The 21,160-nt window shown below is 42.2% G+C and overlaps 1 protein-coding gene across 2 annotated transcripts in view; it reads left to right on the top strand.

Moving 5' to 3' along the window:
• Positions 1–21,160, top strand: part of LOC146859657 (astacin-like metalloendopeptidase) — a 564,873-nt gene that overhangs the window by 351,342 nt on the left and 192,371 nt on the right. For both annotated transcript variants that reach the window (XR_014979326.1, XM_085646717.1), the window contains exon 10: positions 603–828. Coding sequence is in view for 1 of the 2 variants with exons in the window: in XM_085646717.1 (XP_085502843.1) it covers positions 603–828 (226 nt within the window). In the remaining variant the exon portion in view is untranslated. The remainder of the gene's footprint in view (positions 1–602; positions 829–21,160) is intronic.

The following is a 21,160-nucleotide window of genomic DNA, read 5'->3' as shown; positions in this document are numbered from 1 at the left end:
AAATCTGTAAGAATGTCTTGGACGGCGAGTATTATTCATTTTGTTAATGTATATTGAATTTATAAACTACTGTTGCTGTGCTCATCAAACATAAACAGCACCGCCGTGTGGCAGACTGTTGTAGGTGCCGGTATTGACAATTAAGTGCTGGTGCCGGGCAACGGAAACCACCGCCCCAAATGAAGCACTGCGCTCTCTCCCACTGACTCTTTGTCTCAGAACAATCTGCCTCAGGGACACTTCAGGCATGCCCTGCCATTCACTAGTCAAATCACACAGTCAAGCTGAGATAAGAGCAGGCAGATCCTTTTCACACACTCCATCCAGATGTGGAGCAGTGCAGCGGTTGTCCCACCTCCACAGGGCCATGTTTGCACTGTCACTGAATGGTGCCAGCAGGAGCAGGCACACATCAGTAACTCTGCAAGGCCGAACCCCGACAGAAGTATGGAGTGAGCCCCTTGCTACCATGGATGACGGTGCCCAGTGCCCATGAACTCTTATTAGCACTGTCCTCTACTCGACGAATGCATCTGTGGAATAATCGTAATAATCAAAGAAGCTGTGTTAAGGGCGCTCCCATCTCCCGCTCTGATTTCCAGGTCTTCCTGAGGTTCGACGTCTTTAATCTCCAGACCTCTCCAGGCTGCGCTTCGGGGTACATCAAAGTGTATGATGGAGCCAGCAACACATCCTCTGTTTTACTGGACAAAACATGCGGAGTCCAGAAGCTCCCTCTGCTGGTAGCTTCTGGAAATCTGATGCTTTTGGAGTATTTCAGTGCGGGGACAGCGTCGGAGAACACCTTCAGCGCAGCCTACAACTCAGGTACCAATCCCTGTAATACATGTTCATAAGGATTTCAGGGCCTCGTAAATAGGTGGGTGGGGAGGGGGGATTAATAGTCAATTGTTTTTCCTCTGCTTTTGAGGGATAACCTGACGCTATCCAGGTGTTTTATGATTACAGTTTTGAGATGCTAAAAATGCTTATTACATCCAGAGTGTCAATAACGAGGGAAGCAGTTCTGTAACAGGTCAAACCAGACCAATAACAAGGCATTCCAATAGAAACAAGTGGTATATTATACTAGACAGGAGAGAGGAAAAAGGAAGTGAGAAAGAGGATGGAGATGCATATAGCAGGGGATTAGAGTGAATAATTGAACCACAGTGAAAAAGACAGAGAAGGACTAGAAAGAAAGAAAGGAAGGAAGGAAGGAAGGAAGGAAGGAAGAAGGAAAGAAAGAAAGAAAGAAAGAAAGAAAGAAAGAAAGAAAGAAAGAAAGAAAGAAAGAAAGAAAGAAAGAAAGAAAGAAAGAGAAGAATACACAAATATCACAGGAGTTTGTTGGAATAAAGTAAGAAAGTAGAGGTTGTTGGAATAAAGTAAGAACGTAGACAGAGCTCAGCAATGAGAGAGACAAGGAACAAGACAGAAAGCTAGAAGTTTCAGAGTTAAAGAGGGGGAGAAGCAATGGCAGTGTTGGCAAATGGACAAGTAAAAGTCAACTTGCAAGGAACGAGTAGAGTAGGAAACAGATAATAATGAGAAAAGACTGAAAAATGGCAGCAGGGAAGGAAATAGTACATATTGGAAATGGCAAAAGAGGATAATAAAGGTAAAAGAAGAGATGGAAATTATAACAATAGGAACAAGAGAGAAACATTATCATGGTTTTGTACAGAGGACATAAAAAAGGAATGGCTAGAAAGAGGGAGAACTAAATGAGAAGTAATTGAAACAGGAAGAGGAGAATTGGTAAGCAAAAACAGAGATAAAAAAATCAAGGCTGGAAACGGGAAATGGTAAAGAGAACGGTTTGAATAAGTGGAAATCAAGACAGACATGAAAAAAGTTGTGAAAATGAGAAGACACGAGCAAGGATTGCAAATATTGAACATTTTGAAAATAAAGGTGGAAAAATACCAAAGACGGAAAAGTGTTTAAAAGGGAAAGGAAACTAAACTGGAGAAGAAAATACAAAATATTAAAAAGGAGAAAGGATAATTTACTTTACCTGTAATCCTAGTTCTCTTCCAGGGGTATACTCATCAAAGTCATAAGCTCTGAATAGTAACCAAATCTAAGATCTAGTCTTGTGAAACATACATATATATATATATATATATATATATATATATATATATATATATATATATATATATATATATATATATATATATATATATATATATATATTCAAACCACCTCCAATTTCACTACAGAAATCAGACTCCGACACTTGGGTGACCTTCACCATCCAGCTTTAGTTTATTTTCTTAGCTTGACGTGTTTCGGCACACTTGCCTTTTTCACACTGGGAAGTCGATAAAAAAACACCACTTTTAAACACACAATGAAGGTCACATGATTATTTGTCAAATAGATATAGTGAACAGACTACGCAAATGAAACATCATCATTACTATTGGTCAGACCGACTCGTTAATCCATTAGTTAAAATCACTAATAGGTTCACATATATAATATTTAAAAATTCCATATTGCATATGTTAAAACTCTATACATAATGTAAGACATGATTCATTGGGAAGAATTATTCTTAATTTGACATGACTAAATTAACACTATGTCACCTGAAATATATTTCCCACAAATAATTACTGTTTCCTGATAGACTCTCGGGATAACAAACACTTTAAAATATCAATCGCGATATACTATGAATCACCTTATCAATTAATCATGGTGTCGGTCACACTGTCCATTTGCAAAGAAATATCGGGCAAGTGCCCAAATATTAAGTCATATCCAGTCCGTGATTCTGTTAATAAATAAAAACAGATTTCAATTCAGTGCGAGTCATTATTAATAAAGTTCAAGTGCATTACAGTACATCTGATTATTAGTGCAACATTTTTGGTTTCTGTGCAAAATAGCAATTAAAGTGCAAGATCTTTATATCAAAAATCTAAAAATTACCAGAATTACAAAAGTTACAACAATTACAAAAATTCTCTATGGATTCTCTAATCATAAGCTAATTGGTTGTGCCAAAATACTTTAATGCTTTTGATGTATTCTTTATATGTATATTTTATCACAATCTACCCCAACGGGAGTGTAAGGACACAAATGAGTGCATCATACTGCTAGTGCAAAAATCAATATGTTCCCACATTTCCGTATCATTATAGGCGCACAACACTATTCCTTTGATCAATAATGATGACATAGAGTATTTTCATCAAATGACTCAATATAGCACTTTTGTTCATCACGTTACTACAGACTTAATATACTAATTAAGTACAGCTGTTCCGTGACCTTCATATTTTTTCTAGGTGTTCACTAGTTAGTATTGAATTAAAATAATAAAAATTAAGATAATGAAATGGAAAATTGACTTAATACTCATATTAAATGTACATGTAGGTCCTCCTCAATATTTAAACCATTTGGAATTTTGGTGTTAAATAAGAGTATGTACTTTTATTCCAATTTACGCAACTTTCTTTCTCTGTCGCCTCCTCTCAGATTTTTAGGGATTTGATCTATTGCAAAATAAACAAGATCATTCATGTTTCCCTGATGCTCTTCATTAATGTGGCGAGCTACCACATAGTTATTATCATAATTCTTAATTGCTCTCAAATGTTGGAGTATGCGAATGTGGACCATATGAATAGTACTCCCAACATACATTTTTGGACATGAACATTGCAGGACATAAGCAACATACTCGCTTTTACAATTCAGTGAGGTTCTTATCTTCCATGGACTATTCAGCAGGGGAGATGTTACCTGTTCTTTCATTCTTACCATGTTTACAGGCCTTACACTTATAGCATTTGTGGAAGCCTGGGGTGGTCTGTAGCCAACTCCTTCCTCCCTTCTCCACACCTGGACTTATTTTAAATAAATCCTCTCTCATTGATTTTCCTTTGTTAAAAGTTATCATAGGCCTTCTTGACACAAGGTCATGTAATACCTGATCTTGCTTAATTAAGTACCAGAACTTACACAGGCTATCTCTCACTTTAGCCTGGTAGGCACTGTACCCTGTAATCATTCTGATCTGATCTTGTGTTCTTTTTTTCTTTTCAATTTCCTTCATTTTATCTGGTTTTAATAGTGTTTCTCTTTGTATGCTGTTTACTTTTTCTTTTGCCCGATTCAAAACTTTGGGAGTATATCCTCGTTGCAGAAATCTCTTAGTTAGAGCGCCTTGGGCTTCAACGAGAGATTCTATGTCACTGCAATTCCGTTTCATCCTTAGATTTTCTGCATAGGGAATACTCATTTTAAGACTCGGAGGATGAAAACTTTCTGCATGCAGTATTGTATTTCCTGCAGTTGGCTTGCGATAAGTCCGTGTCTGTATATATATCTAGTCTTGTGAAACATACATAAATATATATATATATATATATATATATATTCACTGAAAAAACCATAGGTTTCAGGGGTGTTATAGTTAGCTGGACTTTTCACTTGTACAAAACCATTGAAATTCCCCCGTTATAGTTAGTTCAGCTAACTATAACTCGCGCGCCCGCAATGCACTGCTGATGACGTCACATATTACATCACTCATGACATGGTCAGTGACATCACTCATGACATCACTGATGACATCTCAAATGACATCACTGATGACATCACTGATGACATCATCCAGTGAATGTGTGTTTTTCTGAAAATTAAATATGTTTTATATATGTATATCTCAAGGTCGATGGAAGAATAAATGGGTATATAAGTGTCTAAATGGATGATTTGTTTTTGAAAAACTGATTGTGTAACTGACTGATTAAGTGTATCATAGTGAATACATGGCTTAGTGAGTAATGTTTAAATATGTAAATATCTGTATCAGTCTCTCACTTTGTGTATAAGTGGCTGCATGGGTTGGTGAGTAGCTACATGGGTGTCTATATAGGTTATTAGTTGGTTTTTGAGTATCAGTCTGAGTGTCTGCATGGTTCAGTGGGGGGTATTACGTAGTGCATAGGTGCATGAATGAGTGACTCACTGTTTGTATGGGTTGAACACAGCATGTGTGCAGGACTGTATGGGTGGATGAGTGTGTGTATGGGTGTGTTAGTGAGTGAATGACTGTCTCAATAGTGTCTTTATGAGTAACTACATATGTTTTAAACTAGTATATGTGACTATTGGTGTATATATGTGAGTATATGTGAGAGTGAGAGATTGACAGAGTTCCTGTATGAATAAGTATGTGTTTCTTTAAGTGATTGTTTAAAAGACTAAGTATGTGTAAGTTTCCGTAGAAGTAAGTATGGTGGTGTGTGTATAACTGTATATGCAAGTAAATGTATGTTTGATTCTTTATTAGCATGAGTGACTATGTGTGTGAGTAACTCTATGGATGAGTGGCATTGTGTAACAGAATGTATAGGTGTATGAGTACATATGATGAGTGAGTACATGTATGAGTGACTGTATAGGACTGTTGGTGAATGAGTGGATGTGTATGTGGATCTTAGAATTACTGAAGAGGTTGTTGTAACTGGTATTGGTATGTCCATTGTTTTGAAAATTTTAGTCTCTATTTTTGAATGTGTGTATCAAAGGTTATATTAGGGTGAGAGGAGGTCTGCCACTCTATCACAAGGATGATGTCATCAGTGATGTCATCAGTGATGTCATTTGAGATGTCATCAGTGATGTCATGAGTGATGTCACTGACCATGTCATGAGTGATGTAATATGTGACGTCATCAGCAGTGCATTGCGGGCGCGCGAGTTATAGTTAGCTGAACTAACTATAACGGGGGAATTTCAATGGTTTTGTACAAGTGAAAAGTCCAGCTAACTATAACACCCCTGAAACCTATGGTTTTTTCAGTGAATTTCTGAGGTTTTTTAAATGCTAATTCCTAACTATAACGTGCCTGAAACCTATGTTTTTTTCTGTGAATTTCAAAGGTTTTTTAAATGCTAATTTCTAACTATGCCTACAGAGATAGGACATGTGAAGAAAGAAGAAAAAATGCACAGAAAGAAACAAAAGAAGTGCAGAAAGAAGCAACAGAAGTCCTCAAATATGAAGATAAGTGCAGGAAGAAGGATAACGTGCAGAAAGAACAAAAAGAAGAGCAGAAAGAAGCCTTGTTGCAAAATCATCCTGTACCCTCAACATTTTCAGACGGATACTGGTGGTAACTGAGTCTGACTAACCAGTCCTAGAGCCAGTGCTATGTTAAAAGACACTTAGAATACAGTGAAAACACCTACATACACTAGGGAACATTATGCGTTGGGGTCCCCCTGTGATTAGCATGACCTCCTCTGTAAGCCCCTAGTATATAATAGGGCATGGGGATTAAAACTACCTCTTAAAACAGGCCACAGGGCGTTTTTGCACACGTTAACTCAGGCCCCGTCCCCTCCATTCACCACTGTGTAAACACGCCCTGTGTCCATTTTTAGTTGGGAGATTAAGTTCATTTGAATCCTGAGGGTCCCTAGGGTCCAACTAGCCCACTAGGTACTAGTGCCACAGAGCTGCGTTGCAGAGAGGTGTAAAAAGTGGCACGGCCTGGACCACCTCTCTGCAATGCAGCTCAGTGGCGCTTACTGGAAGCACTTGGTGGGCTAGTTAGCCCCCAGGGGCCCTCAGTATTGAAGGGAAATTATATCCCCAATTTAAAACGTGCCATAGTGCGTGTTTGCACACGTCACCTCAGGCCCCATCCCCTCCCTTCACCACTGTGTAAACGCGCCCTGTGGCTGTTCTAAGTTGAGAGATTAAGTCCCCTTGAATCCTAAGGGTCCCTAGGGTCAAACTAGACCACTAGGTACCTCCAGTAAGCGCCACAGAGCTGCGTTGCAGAGAGGTGTAAAAAGGGGCTTGGCCTCAGAACACCTGGCTGCAGCGCAGCTCCCTGGCGCATACTGGAGATGCCTGTTGGGGGCGCGTTGGCAGAGTGCTGCACGGAGGGGGCATGGCCTCCGGCACGATGCCAGTCTTTTATTTATTTTAGTTTTTTAAGAAGGGGGGCTGTTTGGTTCCCCTTCTTATTCTAATTTATTGGCCCTGATGACCCCATCCCCCAGGGCCAGTCTCCTAATTATATTTTTTTGACCCCAATCCCCAGGGCCGGCCACTGTTTTTTATTATTTTTAAAAAATATATATTTATAGACACACCTAGGACATGCTGGACAAACCGTACGTACCTATCACCATGACGATTTGCGTGATATTCATTAAAAGGCGACTATGCATGCAATGAATCCACGTGGAATGTATTTACACCACTAGTGAAGCTCTGACATGTCTGATGCCCTACCGTGCCTAATCCTGGTAGACACCCTTGTCGTTTATTTATACAAACATGGGTAGCTATTGACGGGCACATTTAATACACATGCACACCAAGCCATTCAAAGGGGATTCGACAAAAATTCGACCAAAACTATGCAAGAAACCCCCCTCACGGTTAATAAAACACACATCCACTGCCGGATGTGTAATACTTTTTATTTTACTCTCTGGAAAGGGGACGAACATCACTTGAGAGTCACAGCGTGCTCCTGACAGAGCCCAATGCTGTGTTACACCCACCATTGCCTGCCGAGTGCCACACACCTCTGTGTTGTATTCCACTAGCTAGTGCATATGCTATGACACTCTCTAGCCCATGTGCACTGTAACACCACCCCGTGAATATGTCATGCCACACTTGTCTTTGCACGGGTTATATTGCCCCATCTAACGTGCCTTTCTCGATGCCTATGTTATAACGCACAGTGCTATGCCATACATATTACAATCTGGGATCCATATCTTTGTCACAGTGCATATGCAACGTTACACTCCCCAGCACATATTTTATATTACAACTTTAGAGACTAGTTAGGTTACACAACACTGCCCTGTGCATATTACACTCCAAGGCGCATATCGCATAGCACACGCTAGTGCCTGTGCTATCTCGCGCTCTCCAATGAATCTGTCATTGCGCACAATGTATTGCATATTATATTTCACGCCCGGTTCATCTTATATCACACTTTTTGGTGCATAGTTTATACCATACACTATATCTAGTTTTCATTTTCAATCGGGCTCTCAGGACTATGTTCTATATAACACTGTGTTCACCTACCCTTTTCACGGGCATTACATTTTGCGATAGGGGGTGGAGGGTCAGGGGGTGTTTCTGCCAAGTGAGCCCGGAGTCACAGTCACAAACGTCCTCTTCTTCCTGAATAAAAGTGAGATTATGCTGCATACTTGTTCATATTTTAAGTAGTTCGCACAGACACAATGTTTTAAAAACAATAAAGTTCCTAATACCCGCCTTCTCTGAACAGTTAGCTTGCTGCCCCATCCCCTTCCTCCCTATCCTCTGTTGTGTGAATCCATGGACTAGCCTCCTCCCTCCTGCCATGCATGGTCTGATGTGCTGCCACTGCCCTCAATTTAGTATGATGTACCAGTCCACTCCTCCTGCCCTCCATTGCCCAATTCTATGCCCCATCATTGACCTCCTGCTTAAACTCTGTGCTTAGCTTGCTGCCCCTATTCTCCTTCCCCCTGCCCTCCGATGTCTTTGTGCATGCCCCTGCTCCATCCTTTTTGCCCACCATGTCCCATGGACCTGCCACTCCTATCTACTCTGAGTGTTCTGTTGAGCTGCCACTCCCCTCCCACCTGCCTAGCATTGTCAGATGACTGTAACCTGTCCCTGCCACCTCCACCCTGCCTGTCCACATGCCATGCCCCTATCCTCTTCCTCCTGTCCTACATGGTCCATTGTACTGCCACACCCTTCTGCCCTCCCTGGTCTGTTGTGCTGCAACTGCTCCTCCTGCCTGCCCCGTGTGGTCTGTTGTGAGGTCCCTTCCCCTGAACTTTCTTGTCTGTGCACAGGTCCTGACCCTCCCTTCTATCCTCCATCGTCCTTTGTGCATGCCCCTCCACCCTCCTTCTTGCCCATCATAGCCATTGTGCTGCCACTAACCCTCCCACTTGCCATGCATGGTCTTCTGTGCTGCCATGGCCCCTCCCACCTTCCCTGTGTGGTCAGTTAGCTGCCCCTGACCCCCTCCCACCTTCCCTCCATGGTCTGTGTGTATGCCATCACAGTCTCACTGTTGCTCTTCATGGTGTGTCTTGCTTCTAGTGCCCATCCTGCCTGACCTCCATGGCTATCTTGCTGCTCCTGCCCTGCCCCCTTGCCCCCAGCCCTACTCCCTCCCTCCTGGCTTGTCTGTTCCATTGTAATGCCCCTGATCCGTCCCTCCTGCCCTTTATGGTCTGTTATGCTGCAGCTTTCTCTCCTGTCTGTCCATTATGGTCAGCTAGCTACCATTGCCTCTTGCCCCTCTGTTCTCTGTTGTCCATGTGAATGGTCCTGTCCCCTCCCTCTTGCTTTCTATGGATTGTTGTGCTGCACTCCCGTCCTGCATGCCCTGTGTGGTGTATTGTGCTGCTGCAAACCCTGATGCCTGCCCTGCAGGGTCAGTTTGGTGCACCTCTCCATGTCCCTCCTGTCCTCTGTTATCCAAGTCCATGTCCCTATCCCATTTCCTTCCATGATCCAATGTACCATACTTGCGAACATTTTGAACTTGGTAAGAGGGAGATTTTGAAAAAAAACTGGGGTATTGATTTTCCCCTTTGAGTTACATTGAAAAAGAGGATATTGTAGACAGGAGACAGATCAAATAAAGCCCATTTGAGCTTAAAAACATTGGACGTTTCCTGGCTGAATCGGGTCTGTTGGCATGTATGGTTGTACTACCATTGCCTCTTCCTTCTGCCCACAATGGTCTATTACATTGCCACAGCCTTGAAGGAGGGTAGATTTTGTATCACAGGGGGCCCCTGGCCCGTTCTGTCCACACCTGAAGTATGAGACCCTTGTCCTTGCCCTGCCAGCTGCATTTGTAGGCCGTATTAAATTGACCAGCGGGTCCTGTGTTGCTATATAATTATCCTGAGACATCCTTACCACTCAGCCAGCATAAAACCCCTGTGTAGGCCCTTCTGTTCAATATGTAGGCCTCTTTGTTAAATTGACCATAGCTCTGCAATTTTAGTGTATAGCAGTCTGAAGGCAGGTCTGCGAGGCCTTCTGATCCAAACTAGTAGCCCCCACCCTACCCGAGTGCTCCGTGCTCGGTATCAAAGTTCAACATCCCCCTGAAGCTGTCGACATACAGTAGGCTGCATCCTGGACTGGTACTTGCTTCCTGGGCAGGTTTCCCGCTTTTAAGGAAGTGGCAACCGCAGAGCGTCAAGTTAGGAGAACTGAGGAGATTTTATACATGAATATATTGAATTCCCGTACAATACCCATTATTTTCTGCTTGCTCTATGGAACTTACGATAAGCGATTGGCCTGAGAGACTGACCTTTTCACCCAGTCCATTGTCAGCATTAAGTGGGTAAATGACGAAATGTCTGGTAAAATCTGCAGACGAAGCTTTTGGGTAGCATACGTAGGTAGATGTAGCGTGCAAAGGAGCCCACAAAATGATATAAAAAGGGAGCACCCACAGATATCGACGGACTACCTCGCCGTCTGTATGTAGGTTAACAGGCAGTGCAGGTTTTCCCCAAGAGCTGGGAGCTCTTGTCTTCCTTTGCTTAAAATGTCTTGCTCTGCTTTGCTTGAAGTATCTTATTCTATTTTACCTATATGAAATGTCATGTTATGTTTAACCATTGTTCTCTTTACTTTTGCATTTAAAAGATTTTGTATTGTAATTGCAGGAATGCTTGCTCTAAGAGTAAACGTGAGTGTTCCTAGGTAACATTTTCCTTGGTGTAACTTGTTTCTCATGATGCATTTATAGATGTGTTTTCTCTCTCTCTCTATCAGTACATTAATTGAGATACAGAGAATATTATGACAGCTGTATGATTATCTGGATTCCGTATTTTGTACTTTATGTCTCTATTCTGCGGTTTCTTTGAAGTTGCATCTTCTCATTAAACTGCCATTGTGTTCTGCCTCCAATTCCATGTCTCATATGTCTGTTTTCTTCATTTTTGGAGCAAGCGTTCCTAGGCACCCCGGCTCAAATTAAGGTGCCCCTTTTGTCCCTGACTCACTCTCCTGCTCAGTTCTGTGGTGGCTCCCGGGGATCTGGGGACCGCCCCTAGCTTCCTTGACCCGTAATAGATCTTCCCTCCAACAGCCTCTCTTGCAAGTCCTGTATTGTTGGTTTGTTGCCCCTGCCCCCCTTTCCACTGCCCTCCATAGTCTGTTGTGCTTCCACGGCCCTTCCTGCCTGCTCAGTGTGGTTAAATTGTTGCCTTTGCACCCTCCTACCTGCCTTCAATTTTCAGAGTCCGTGCCCCTGGCCTCTGCCTCTCAACAGTATCCTAATGAACAACTAGATTGCTAACATTCTATATTTATTACAAAAGTGTGGAACGCCTGACATCATCTTGATGTAATCAAAACTGTAATACCTAGAGCATTTCCTTTAGAAATTACATATATGAGTGGGTCTTATTGGCATCAAAATTATGGTTAGTGCTCTAAAAGACTAAAATAAGGACATATTTCTGAGTTTTCAAATAGCGACAAAGCACTTTTAAATTATTTGTTATCTTTATGTTTTTTTATCCAGTTGACCACTTGATCAAATGTTGCACTTAGGGGAGAGGATGTGGTGTTACTTCCAGAACTGCAGACTTTGCAACTGGGGAACCAGGTTGAAGTTTCTGCTTCAGCTCGACATTCTGTGATTCTGGTCAAATCACTTAGTCTCCCCATGTCTACAACCAAAATGAATTTGTTCTTGTGTGATGTAACCAATGCTCATGTAAAGCACTCCAATACCTGACAAGTCTGCACTATATAACACTGCAAAAACACAAAATAATAAGTGTTTTGCACACTTCTGTCATTGGGCTATATTTGGGCTACATCTGGGTGATTTTGGGCTACATTTGGGCTCTTTTGTCTCCGGTGGCCATCTTGGGAGATTTATTTGTTATGAAGTTTCCTAATTCCCTCATGTACTGCAGTCTCCTCAGTAGGAAATGCTTTCAGTTTTTTACTTTGATTCCATCATGAAGGTATCCAGATATGTCACACATTTGCCATAAATTCTGAATGTTAGCACTCTAGTTGCTCATTAGATCACTGTAGTAAAACTACTGCACCATGGAAGTCTGCTCCTGGTATTAAAAGTGCATGTTTCAGTCTGCATGTCAGAATGTTTTAATGAAATAGAAGAGGATTTGAGAAGTCACTCAAAATGTGCCCTCATTTTCTTTCTTCAGCATTAATCATAATTTCTATGGCAAAATGAACCTCCTCATTGTGTTCCTTTTTAAATTAAATGTTTTAAGTGTTACCAGTTTATTCCAATCAAGATGGCTTCAGGTGTGCCATACTTTTGTCATAAGGAAGACAGTAAGCGCTCTAGTTGTTTTTAAGAACATTCTGGGACATTCTGTCATTGGGCTATACTTGGGCTACATCTGGGTGATATTTGGGCTACATTTGGGCTCTTTTGTCTCTGGTGGCCATCTTGGGAGACTTATTTGTTATGAAGTTTCCTAATTTCCTTATTTACTGCAGTCTCCTCAGTAGGAAATAATTTCAGTTTTTTACTTTGATTCCATCAAGAAGGCATTCAGATGTGTCACACATTTGCCATAAATTGAGAATGTTAGCACTCTTTTTGCTCATTAGATCACTGTAGTAAAGCTACTGCTCACCAGGGAAAACTGCTGCTGGTATTGAAAGTGCATGTTTCAGTCTGCATGTCAGAATTTTTTAATGAAATAGAAGAGGATTTGAGAAGTCACTCAAAATGTGCCCTAATTTTTCTTTCTGCAGCACTAATCATACTTTTTATGGAAAAATGAACCCCCTCATTTTGTTCCTTTTTAAATTAAATGTTTTAAGAGTTACCACTTTAATCCAAGCAAGATGGCTTCAGGTGTGCCATACGTTTATCATAAGTAGGACTGTTAGCGCTCTAGTAGTTCTTTGGAACACTCTGGGAAGCTGCAGTAGAACACAAAGGAATCAACTGACAGTCTCTGCCCTTGTTGGATGTACATGTTTTACTGAGAATGTCAGACTTCATTCTCACATGACTGAGAAAGATAATGTGAATTTACAGAAAATAAGCTCTCAGTTTAGCCTATAGATCACCTTCCAAACCTCTGTGGTAAAAGCATGAGAAAATATTTTTCTCTCAATCATGATATCCCAGCAGAAATCACCTTAGAACATACCACAATTCCTAAAATGAGTATGGTACCATCAACAAATGATTTATAATGTAACTAAAGTCTTAAAACCTTCTATTAACTGCAATGCTTTTTAATGAGGTGCTATCATGTATATTGGTCCCAAGATGGCTGCCAACACTTCTTGGATGAAGTGCTGACAGCCAATCAGATCTCAGGATGAGATGTGTGGTTAGGCTCCGCCCACATATATATATATGCTTTTAAATGCTATTTTCTCAGGAAATACTGAACAGATTTACACCAGACCTGCAAAAGGCACTTCCTTGACCTTATGGCTACCTCTCTGCCAAATTTCAAGTAATTCTGTTCAGCCGTTCGGGCTGTAGCTGTGTCTAAAGGTCCTATGGAAAAATGCATGGGGGAAACGCGTTTTGGGACCCCCCTTTTTTCTCGGCCCCTGCTTGACGAATCCCCCCGAGACTTTCAGGGTAGGAGCGGAGCGTAGCGCCCCACCTATTTTGAAAATTTCGCGAGGATTCGTCGACCGGCGCCAAAGTTATTCCAAATAGAATGTTGCGGATTTCCTATGGAAACAGGGTCCTAACTATAACTACCTACTGGCGACCGCCAGTAGGTAATATATATATATATATATATATATATTCAAACCACCTCCAATTTCACTATAGAAATCAGACTCCGACACTTGGGTATATATATATATATATATATACACACATATATATATATATATATATATATATATATATATACCTATCGCACTAAAATCCCACTACACTTGTAGAACAGATTATGCTGTATACGTACTTAAATGTAGCTGTAATTTGTGCTACATGGGCAGCACGAAACTGCAAGTGTATGTGCGGATTTTACAACATCATTGTGCGATAGTGAACTCCGACCCAGCTTACCCGGTGGCCAGGCATTTTAAAGCAGTACACAGCAACAATTTGAACTGTTTGCAGTATTTTGTAATAGATTCCGTGGCACAGAGCAAAAGGGGAGGAAATAGGGAGAAAGCGCTGCACCAGCTCGAATCACGCTACATAGTGGAGCTGGACACTAAGTGCCCCAAGGGTTTGAACATCGGGGAAGACCTGCACAATTTCCTGTGAAAGAGAGTTTCTAATTAGGCCCCTGCTCTAAGAGATATCTGGCGAGATGTCTCTATGTAGTATTAATTTTGGATCCTAGACATTTTCCCTCTTCCAAGACCTTTGTTTTCAGTTGCATTGATTCTTAGTCACACCAATTTGATCAACATACTTATCCCTGTGCCTCATATTTCCCAGTAGGTTAGTCAATTCCCGGTGTTCTCACCCCTCTGTGGTTAATATGGTTCCCCATCGCGGTCCTTAGTTTAGTTACGAGAAAAATATATATAATAAGGATTTATTCCTGTTATTAAATTGGTATGTTTTTTGTCTAACTGAGGACACGTTTTAGGGGCACAATCTATCTTTGGATATTAAGTACTGCCGCCAGTATTCCTGGCTTTTTACATTTTAGTAGTTTTTCACTTTTGCACATTTTTTGCACTATTGAGCACTTGAAGCGCTTTGTAAACTTTGATTGGCACTGTCATTTTCGATTATAGAACCTCCACGGTATTTGCACCAAGATGTATAGAGAACTGACACTATTTTGCACATATCAGATGCTCGGTTTTGCACATATCCAAGTAAAAGTACTAGGTATAACCTATACAATGCCCGGTTAGCATATTTGCACATGTAGTTTGCTTTGCTTGCACATAACTAAGTATTAGTACTTGTTACAATAAAACAATGCCCGTTTTGCACATTTGCATCCTTTGCACATATTTAATTGCTTTTAATGTAATAGTTTTATACTCATGTGTTTTTATTGATGACTTATTTAAGTAGTTGTATGTAATTGATGAACTGTATATTGCACTGTGCACTTTTCATTAATATAACCATCGAGTATACAGTATTTGCGAGAGGACGTACCATTCTTAATTAGGCAATATTAAGTTTATACAAAAATATTGATAAAACGGGAGGAATTATTCACATGTTTTAATGCTTTTTGAATATTTGGTATTATGTGCAGATGTGCTTGTGTATATAAATGGATATGCGTTATTATGCAGGAGGCTTACATGAATAAGAATGTGTTTTAGGAGGACGATATATATCTACATAGTATTTTTAGGTCTCGTGAGCCAAAGGCTCGAAGAGACATTTTATATGTGGGATTTTCAAAGTGCTACCCACACTTTTGGCTGGCCTAAACCTTGAGTGCACGAGATCACATGCACGTGCACAGCTGCTCCTCTGCTAATTGCATTCCCCCCTCCCTTCTCACCCAGTCCTTTGATGGTCTGCTCGATTACTTTCACTTTCGCCGCTTTGACCCTTGCATTCCCCCCTCCCTTCTCACCCAGCCCTTTGATGCTCTGCTCACATCTCCCTCCTCCCTGGGCGTGAAGGGAGACAGAGACATCCTCCTTAATTGCTGTTTCCCCTCTGAGCCGAGAACACATCGGGTCCTGTGGACACGTTATTGATCAGCTCCAAACTCCGATACATTGCTCTCAAGTGACCATCTGTCAGAGGAAACAAGCAGCAGGCACTTAAATGACCTCTATACATAATTATGCTTTATTATATGCCACATAATTTTACACCACTCAATGCAACACAATTCCACGCCATGCTACACAATTCTATGTCACATAATTCTACTCCACATCACATAATGCCACTCCACATCATGCCACATAATTTGACAGAACACCACATAATTCAACAAAGTGTAACATAATTCCACTCCTCCCTACATGACTCCACTCCACACAATGGCATTCCACATCACACAATTGCACTCCAAGTTACACATCTGCCCTTCATGCCACACAATTGCTCTCCATGCTGCACAATTCCATGTCTCACAATTCGACTCCACACCACAGAATCCCACGCAACCAAGTTCCACGCAACGTAATTCAACTCCACACCACATAATTTCATGCCATATATTACCCCTCCAAGTCACATAATTCCACTCCACCTATTTTCAATCCACTCCATACCACATAATTTCACCCCATGCCACATAATTCCACACCACTCAAGGCCTCGCAGTTCCATGCAACACAATTCCACATCTCATAATTCCACTCATGCCACAAATTTCCACTCACACAATTCCATGTCACATAATTCTACTCCATACCACATAATTCCACTTCAGTGCACAACATATAATTCCACATCATGCCACATACTATGCCACATAATTTCACTCCCTACAACATAATTCCACTCTGTGTCACATAATGCCTCTTCCCTTTCGTGCCACATAATTCAGATCAACATATTTCCACTCAACTCAATTCCTTGCCATGCGGCACAATTGCACATCACATAAATCCATGCCACATAATTCTACTATATGCCACACACTTTCACTCCACACCACATAATTCCACACCACTTCACATAATTCCACTCCACATCACTTAATCCCACTCCACACAATTGCACTCCATGTCACACAGTGGCCCTCCTCACAATTCCATGTCTCAAAATTTCACTCCATGGCACACAATTGCACGCCATACAATTTCACACCACACAATTCCATGCCAAAAAATTCTGCGCCACTTAAAGCCGATCCATGGTATGTAATGCCATGCCACACAATTCAAATCAACATAATTCGGCTCCATGGCACATAATTCCACGGCACGTAATTCCACTCAACACCACACAATTCATTACCATGTCACATAATTCCACTCCATGCTATATGATTTCCACTCCACTCAGTGACACTCCATGTCACCCAATTGCACTCCACATCACACAATTGCATTTCACGCCACACAATTCCACGTTGCACAATTCCACTCCAGTCAACACAATTACACTCCATGCAACACAATTCTGAACCACACAATTCAACTCCATGCCACCTAAGTGCAATCCACCCTCATATTTCCAATCCAAGCCACTTAATTCCACTCCATGTCGCATAATTCCAATCCTCTCAATGCCGCACAATACCATGCCAAACAATTCCATGCAACACAATTCTTCTCCACATAATTTCACGCCACCTAATTCTACTCTACACCACATAATTCCACTAGTCAACACCCCACAATTCCATGCCACACAATTCAACTCCATCCCACATAATTTCACTCCATGCAACATCACGACTCCACATCATGCTACATAATTCCACTCCATGAGACATAATTCCACTTCATACCACATAATTCCACATTGTACCACACTGTACCACCTAAATTTAATCTCCCCAAACCAACATAATTTCACACCACACAATTCCACACCAGACAATTCCATGCCAGACCATTCCATGTCACATCTCATAATTCTACTCCACGGACCATAATTCCACTCCTTGCCACCTAATTCTATGCCACACCACTTGATTTCACACCATGTCACATAATTCCACTTCACGGCACTGAATTCCTCTCCACACAATTGCACACTACGTCTCATAATTGTAGTTCACGCCACACAGTAACATGTCTATCTCAGTGAATGCAAAATAATTCCACTCCACATAATTCCATGCCACATAAAGTGCTCTCCACTTCTCATAAATCCACACCACATAATTCCATTCCATGGCACACAATTGCATGCCACATAATTCCATACCACACCCCATAATTCCACACCACATCACATAATTCCACTCCACCCCCATACTTCCTCTCCGCAGAATTGCACTCCATGTCACACAATTGCATACCACGCCACACAATTCCATGTCTCACAATTTCCCTCAACACCCCACAATTCTAGGCCACACCACACAAATCCACACCAATTAATTCCATGCCATACCACATAATTCCACTCCATGGAACGTAATTCCATGCCACATAATTCCACTCCACTATTAATGAATCCACTCAATAACATAATTCCACTTAGCGGCACATAATTCAAGTCCACCACATAATTTCATTACATGCCACATATTTCCACTCCATGACATATACTTCCATTCCTCTCAACACAATTCCATGCCACACAATTCCATGCCACACAATTCCACTCCACACAATTCCACACCACACCATATAATCCTACTCCACGCCATGCCAACTAATTCCACACCACATCCCTTAATTCCACACCATGCCACATAATTTAACTCCAGGTAACATAATTTATTTCCAAACAATTACAGTCTATGCCACACCACGCCAAAGAATTCCACATCTCACAATTCAGCTCCATGCCACACAGTTACAAGCCACTCAACATACTTTCATGCCACATAATTTCACCCCACACATCATAATTTCACTCTGCATATTTCCACTCTACTTGACAACACGTAATTCTACTCCCCTCTACATTTGCAGAACAAGCATTTGCAATGCAATAGGTCTCGCATTTACGCAAGTTTGAGCTACTCACATTACAAATAACAATGCCTTTTATTTTTGTTTTCTTTTTTAAAACTTAAATAAAAGGCAGTGTCATTTACAATGCCAATAGCTTAAACTCGCGTGAATGCGAGACCTATTGCATTGCAAATGCTTGTTTCTATAGTTAGCAATGCCCAATGATGTAATTGTTAGCGCCAACAATGTGCTTTTAAATATCCGTTTCAGTTTCCCGTTTGTCATGTGATCAAGGACACCGTCTTGTGTCCGAAACGCGTCTGAGACAGCACCATTTTTCATTCACTGCAACAGCACTTGGGAGTTTCGTTGTGGATATATATATATATGTACATATATATATATATATATATCAGGAAACAGATCGCTCAGCGATTATGAGAGCGCATTCGGAAGCAGAAGAGCAACCTCTTTATTATCCACCAGGCAAAAGGAGTACATTTGCAAGTTCGGTGAGTCCGCCTGACGCGTTTCAGAATGTTCCTTCATCAGAGGCGTGGCCCAATTAAGTCGTTCTGCTGCATGACATACATATTCAATTACTAGACCTCCAATGGGCTCTCAGATGAGACCCCAGTGTTTGCTGGGAGATGTAGTGTGTCATGCAGCCTGCATTCTGTACCAAAATTGGAATGAGCTATCGACTCGCAAACGGCCCTGAATGAACCGCCAAATGCCCCAAATGTCCGTAATCCGCCAGGACTCCTTCCCCAAAAGTGAGCACACTGAATTCTGTGCCCATTGGCCCCTGTCACATCCTTAGGGTGGTGCGCTCTCCACGGCCTGGAGCCGCCGTGAAAACATCAGGAAACAGATCGCTCGGCGATTATGAGAGCGCACTCAGAAGCAGAAGAGCAACCTCTTTATTATCCACCAGGCAAAAGGAGTACATTTGCAAGTTCGGTGAGTCCGCCTGACGCGTTTCAGAAGGTATCTTCATCAGAGGCGTGGCCCAATTAAGTCGTTCTACTGCATGACATACATAATCAAATACTAGCCCTCCAATGGGCTCTCAGATGAGACCCCAGTGTTTCCTGGGAGATGTAGTGTGTCATGCAGCCTGCATTCTGTACCAAAATTGGAATGAGCTATCGACTCACAAACGGCCCTGAATGAACCGCCAAATGCTCCAAATGTCCGTAATCCACCAGGACTCCTTCCTCAAAAGTGAGCACACTGAATTCTGTGCCCATTGGCCCCTATCACATCCTTAGGGTGGTGCGGTCGCCACGGCCCGGAGCCGCCGTGAAAACATCCGGAAACAGATCGCTCGGCGATTATGAGAGCGCACTCGGAAGCAGAAGAGCAACCTCTTTATTATCCACCAGGCAAAAGGAGTACATTTGCAAGTTCGGTGAGTCCGCCTGACGCGTTTCAGAATGTTCATTCATCAGAGGCGTGGCCCAATTAAGTCGTTCTGCTGCATGACATACATATTCAAATACTAGCCCTCCAATGGGCTCTCAGATGAGACCCCAGTGTTTGCTGGGAGATGTAGTGTGTCATGCAGCCTGCATTCTGTACCAAAATTGGAATGAGCTATCGACTCACAAACGGCCCTGAATGAACCGCCAAATGCCACAAATGTCCGTAATCCACCAGGACTCCTTCCCCAAAAGTGAGCACACTGAATTCTGTGCCCATTGGCCCCTGTCACATCCTTAGGGTGGTGCGCTCTCCACGGCCCGGAGCCGCCGTGAAAACATCAGGAAACAGATCGCTCGGCGATTATGGAGCGCACTCGGAAGCAGAAGAGCAACCTCTTTATTATCCACCAGGCAAAAGGAGTACATTTGCAAGTTCGGTGAGTCCGCCTGACGCGTTTCAGAATGTTCCTTCATCAGAGGCGTGGCCCAATTAAGTCGTTCTGCTGCATGACATACAAATTCAAATACTAGCCCTCCAATGGGCTCTCAGATGAGACCCCAGTGTTTGCTGGGAGATGTAGTGTGTCATGCAGCCTGCATTCTGTACCAAAATTGGAATGAGCTATCGACTCACAAACGGCCCTGAATGAACCGCCAAATGCCCCAAATGTCCGTAATCCACCAGGACTCCTTCCCCAAAAATGAGCACACTGAATTCTGTGCCCATTGGCCCCTGTCACATCCTTAGGGTGGTGCGCTCTCCACGGCCCGGAGCCGCCGTGAAAACATCAGGAAACAGATCGCTCGGCGATTATGAGAGCGCACTCGGAAGCAGAGGAGCAACCTCTTTATTATCCACCAGGCAAAAGGAGTACATTTGCAAGTTCGGTGAGTCCGCCTGACGCGTTTCAGAATGTTCCTTCATCAGAGGCGTGGCCCAATTAAGTCGTTCTGCTGCATGACATACATATTCAAATACTAGCCCTCCAATGGGCTCTCAGATGAGACCCCAGTGTTTGCTGGGAGATGTAGTGTGTCATGCAGCCTGCATTCTGTACCAAAATTGGAATGAGCTATCGACTCACAAACGGCCCTGAATGAACCGCCAAATGCCCCCAATAGCCGTAATCCACCAGGACTCCTTCCCCAAAAGTGAGCACACTGAATTCTGTGCCCATTGGCC

The sequence above is a fragment of the Triturus cristatus genome, chromosome 3_1 (assembly GCF_964204655.1).
Source record: "Triturus cristatus chromosome 3_1, aTriCri1.1, whole genome shotgun sequence".
Lineage (NCBI taxonomy): Eukaryota > Metazoa > Chordata > Amphibia > Caudata > Salamandridae > Triturus > Triturus cristatus.
This window is presented reverse-complemented; position numbering and strand designations above follow the sequence as displayed.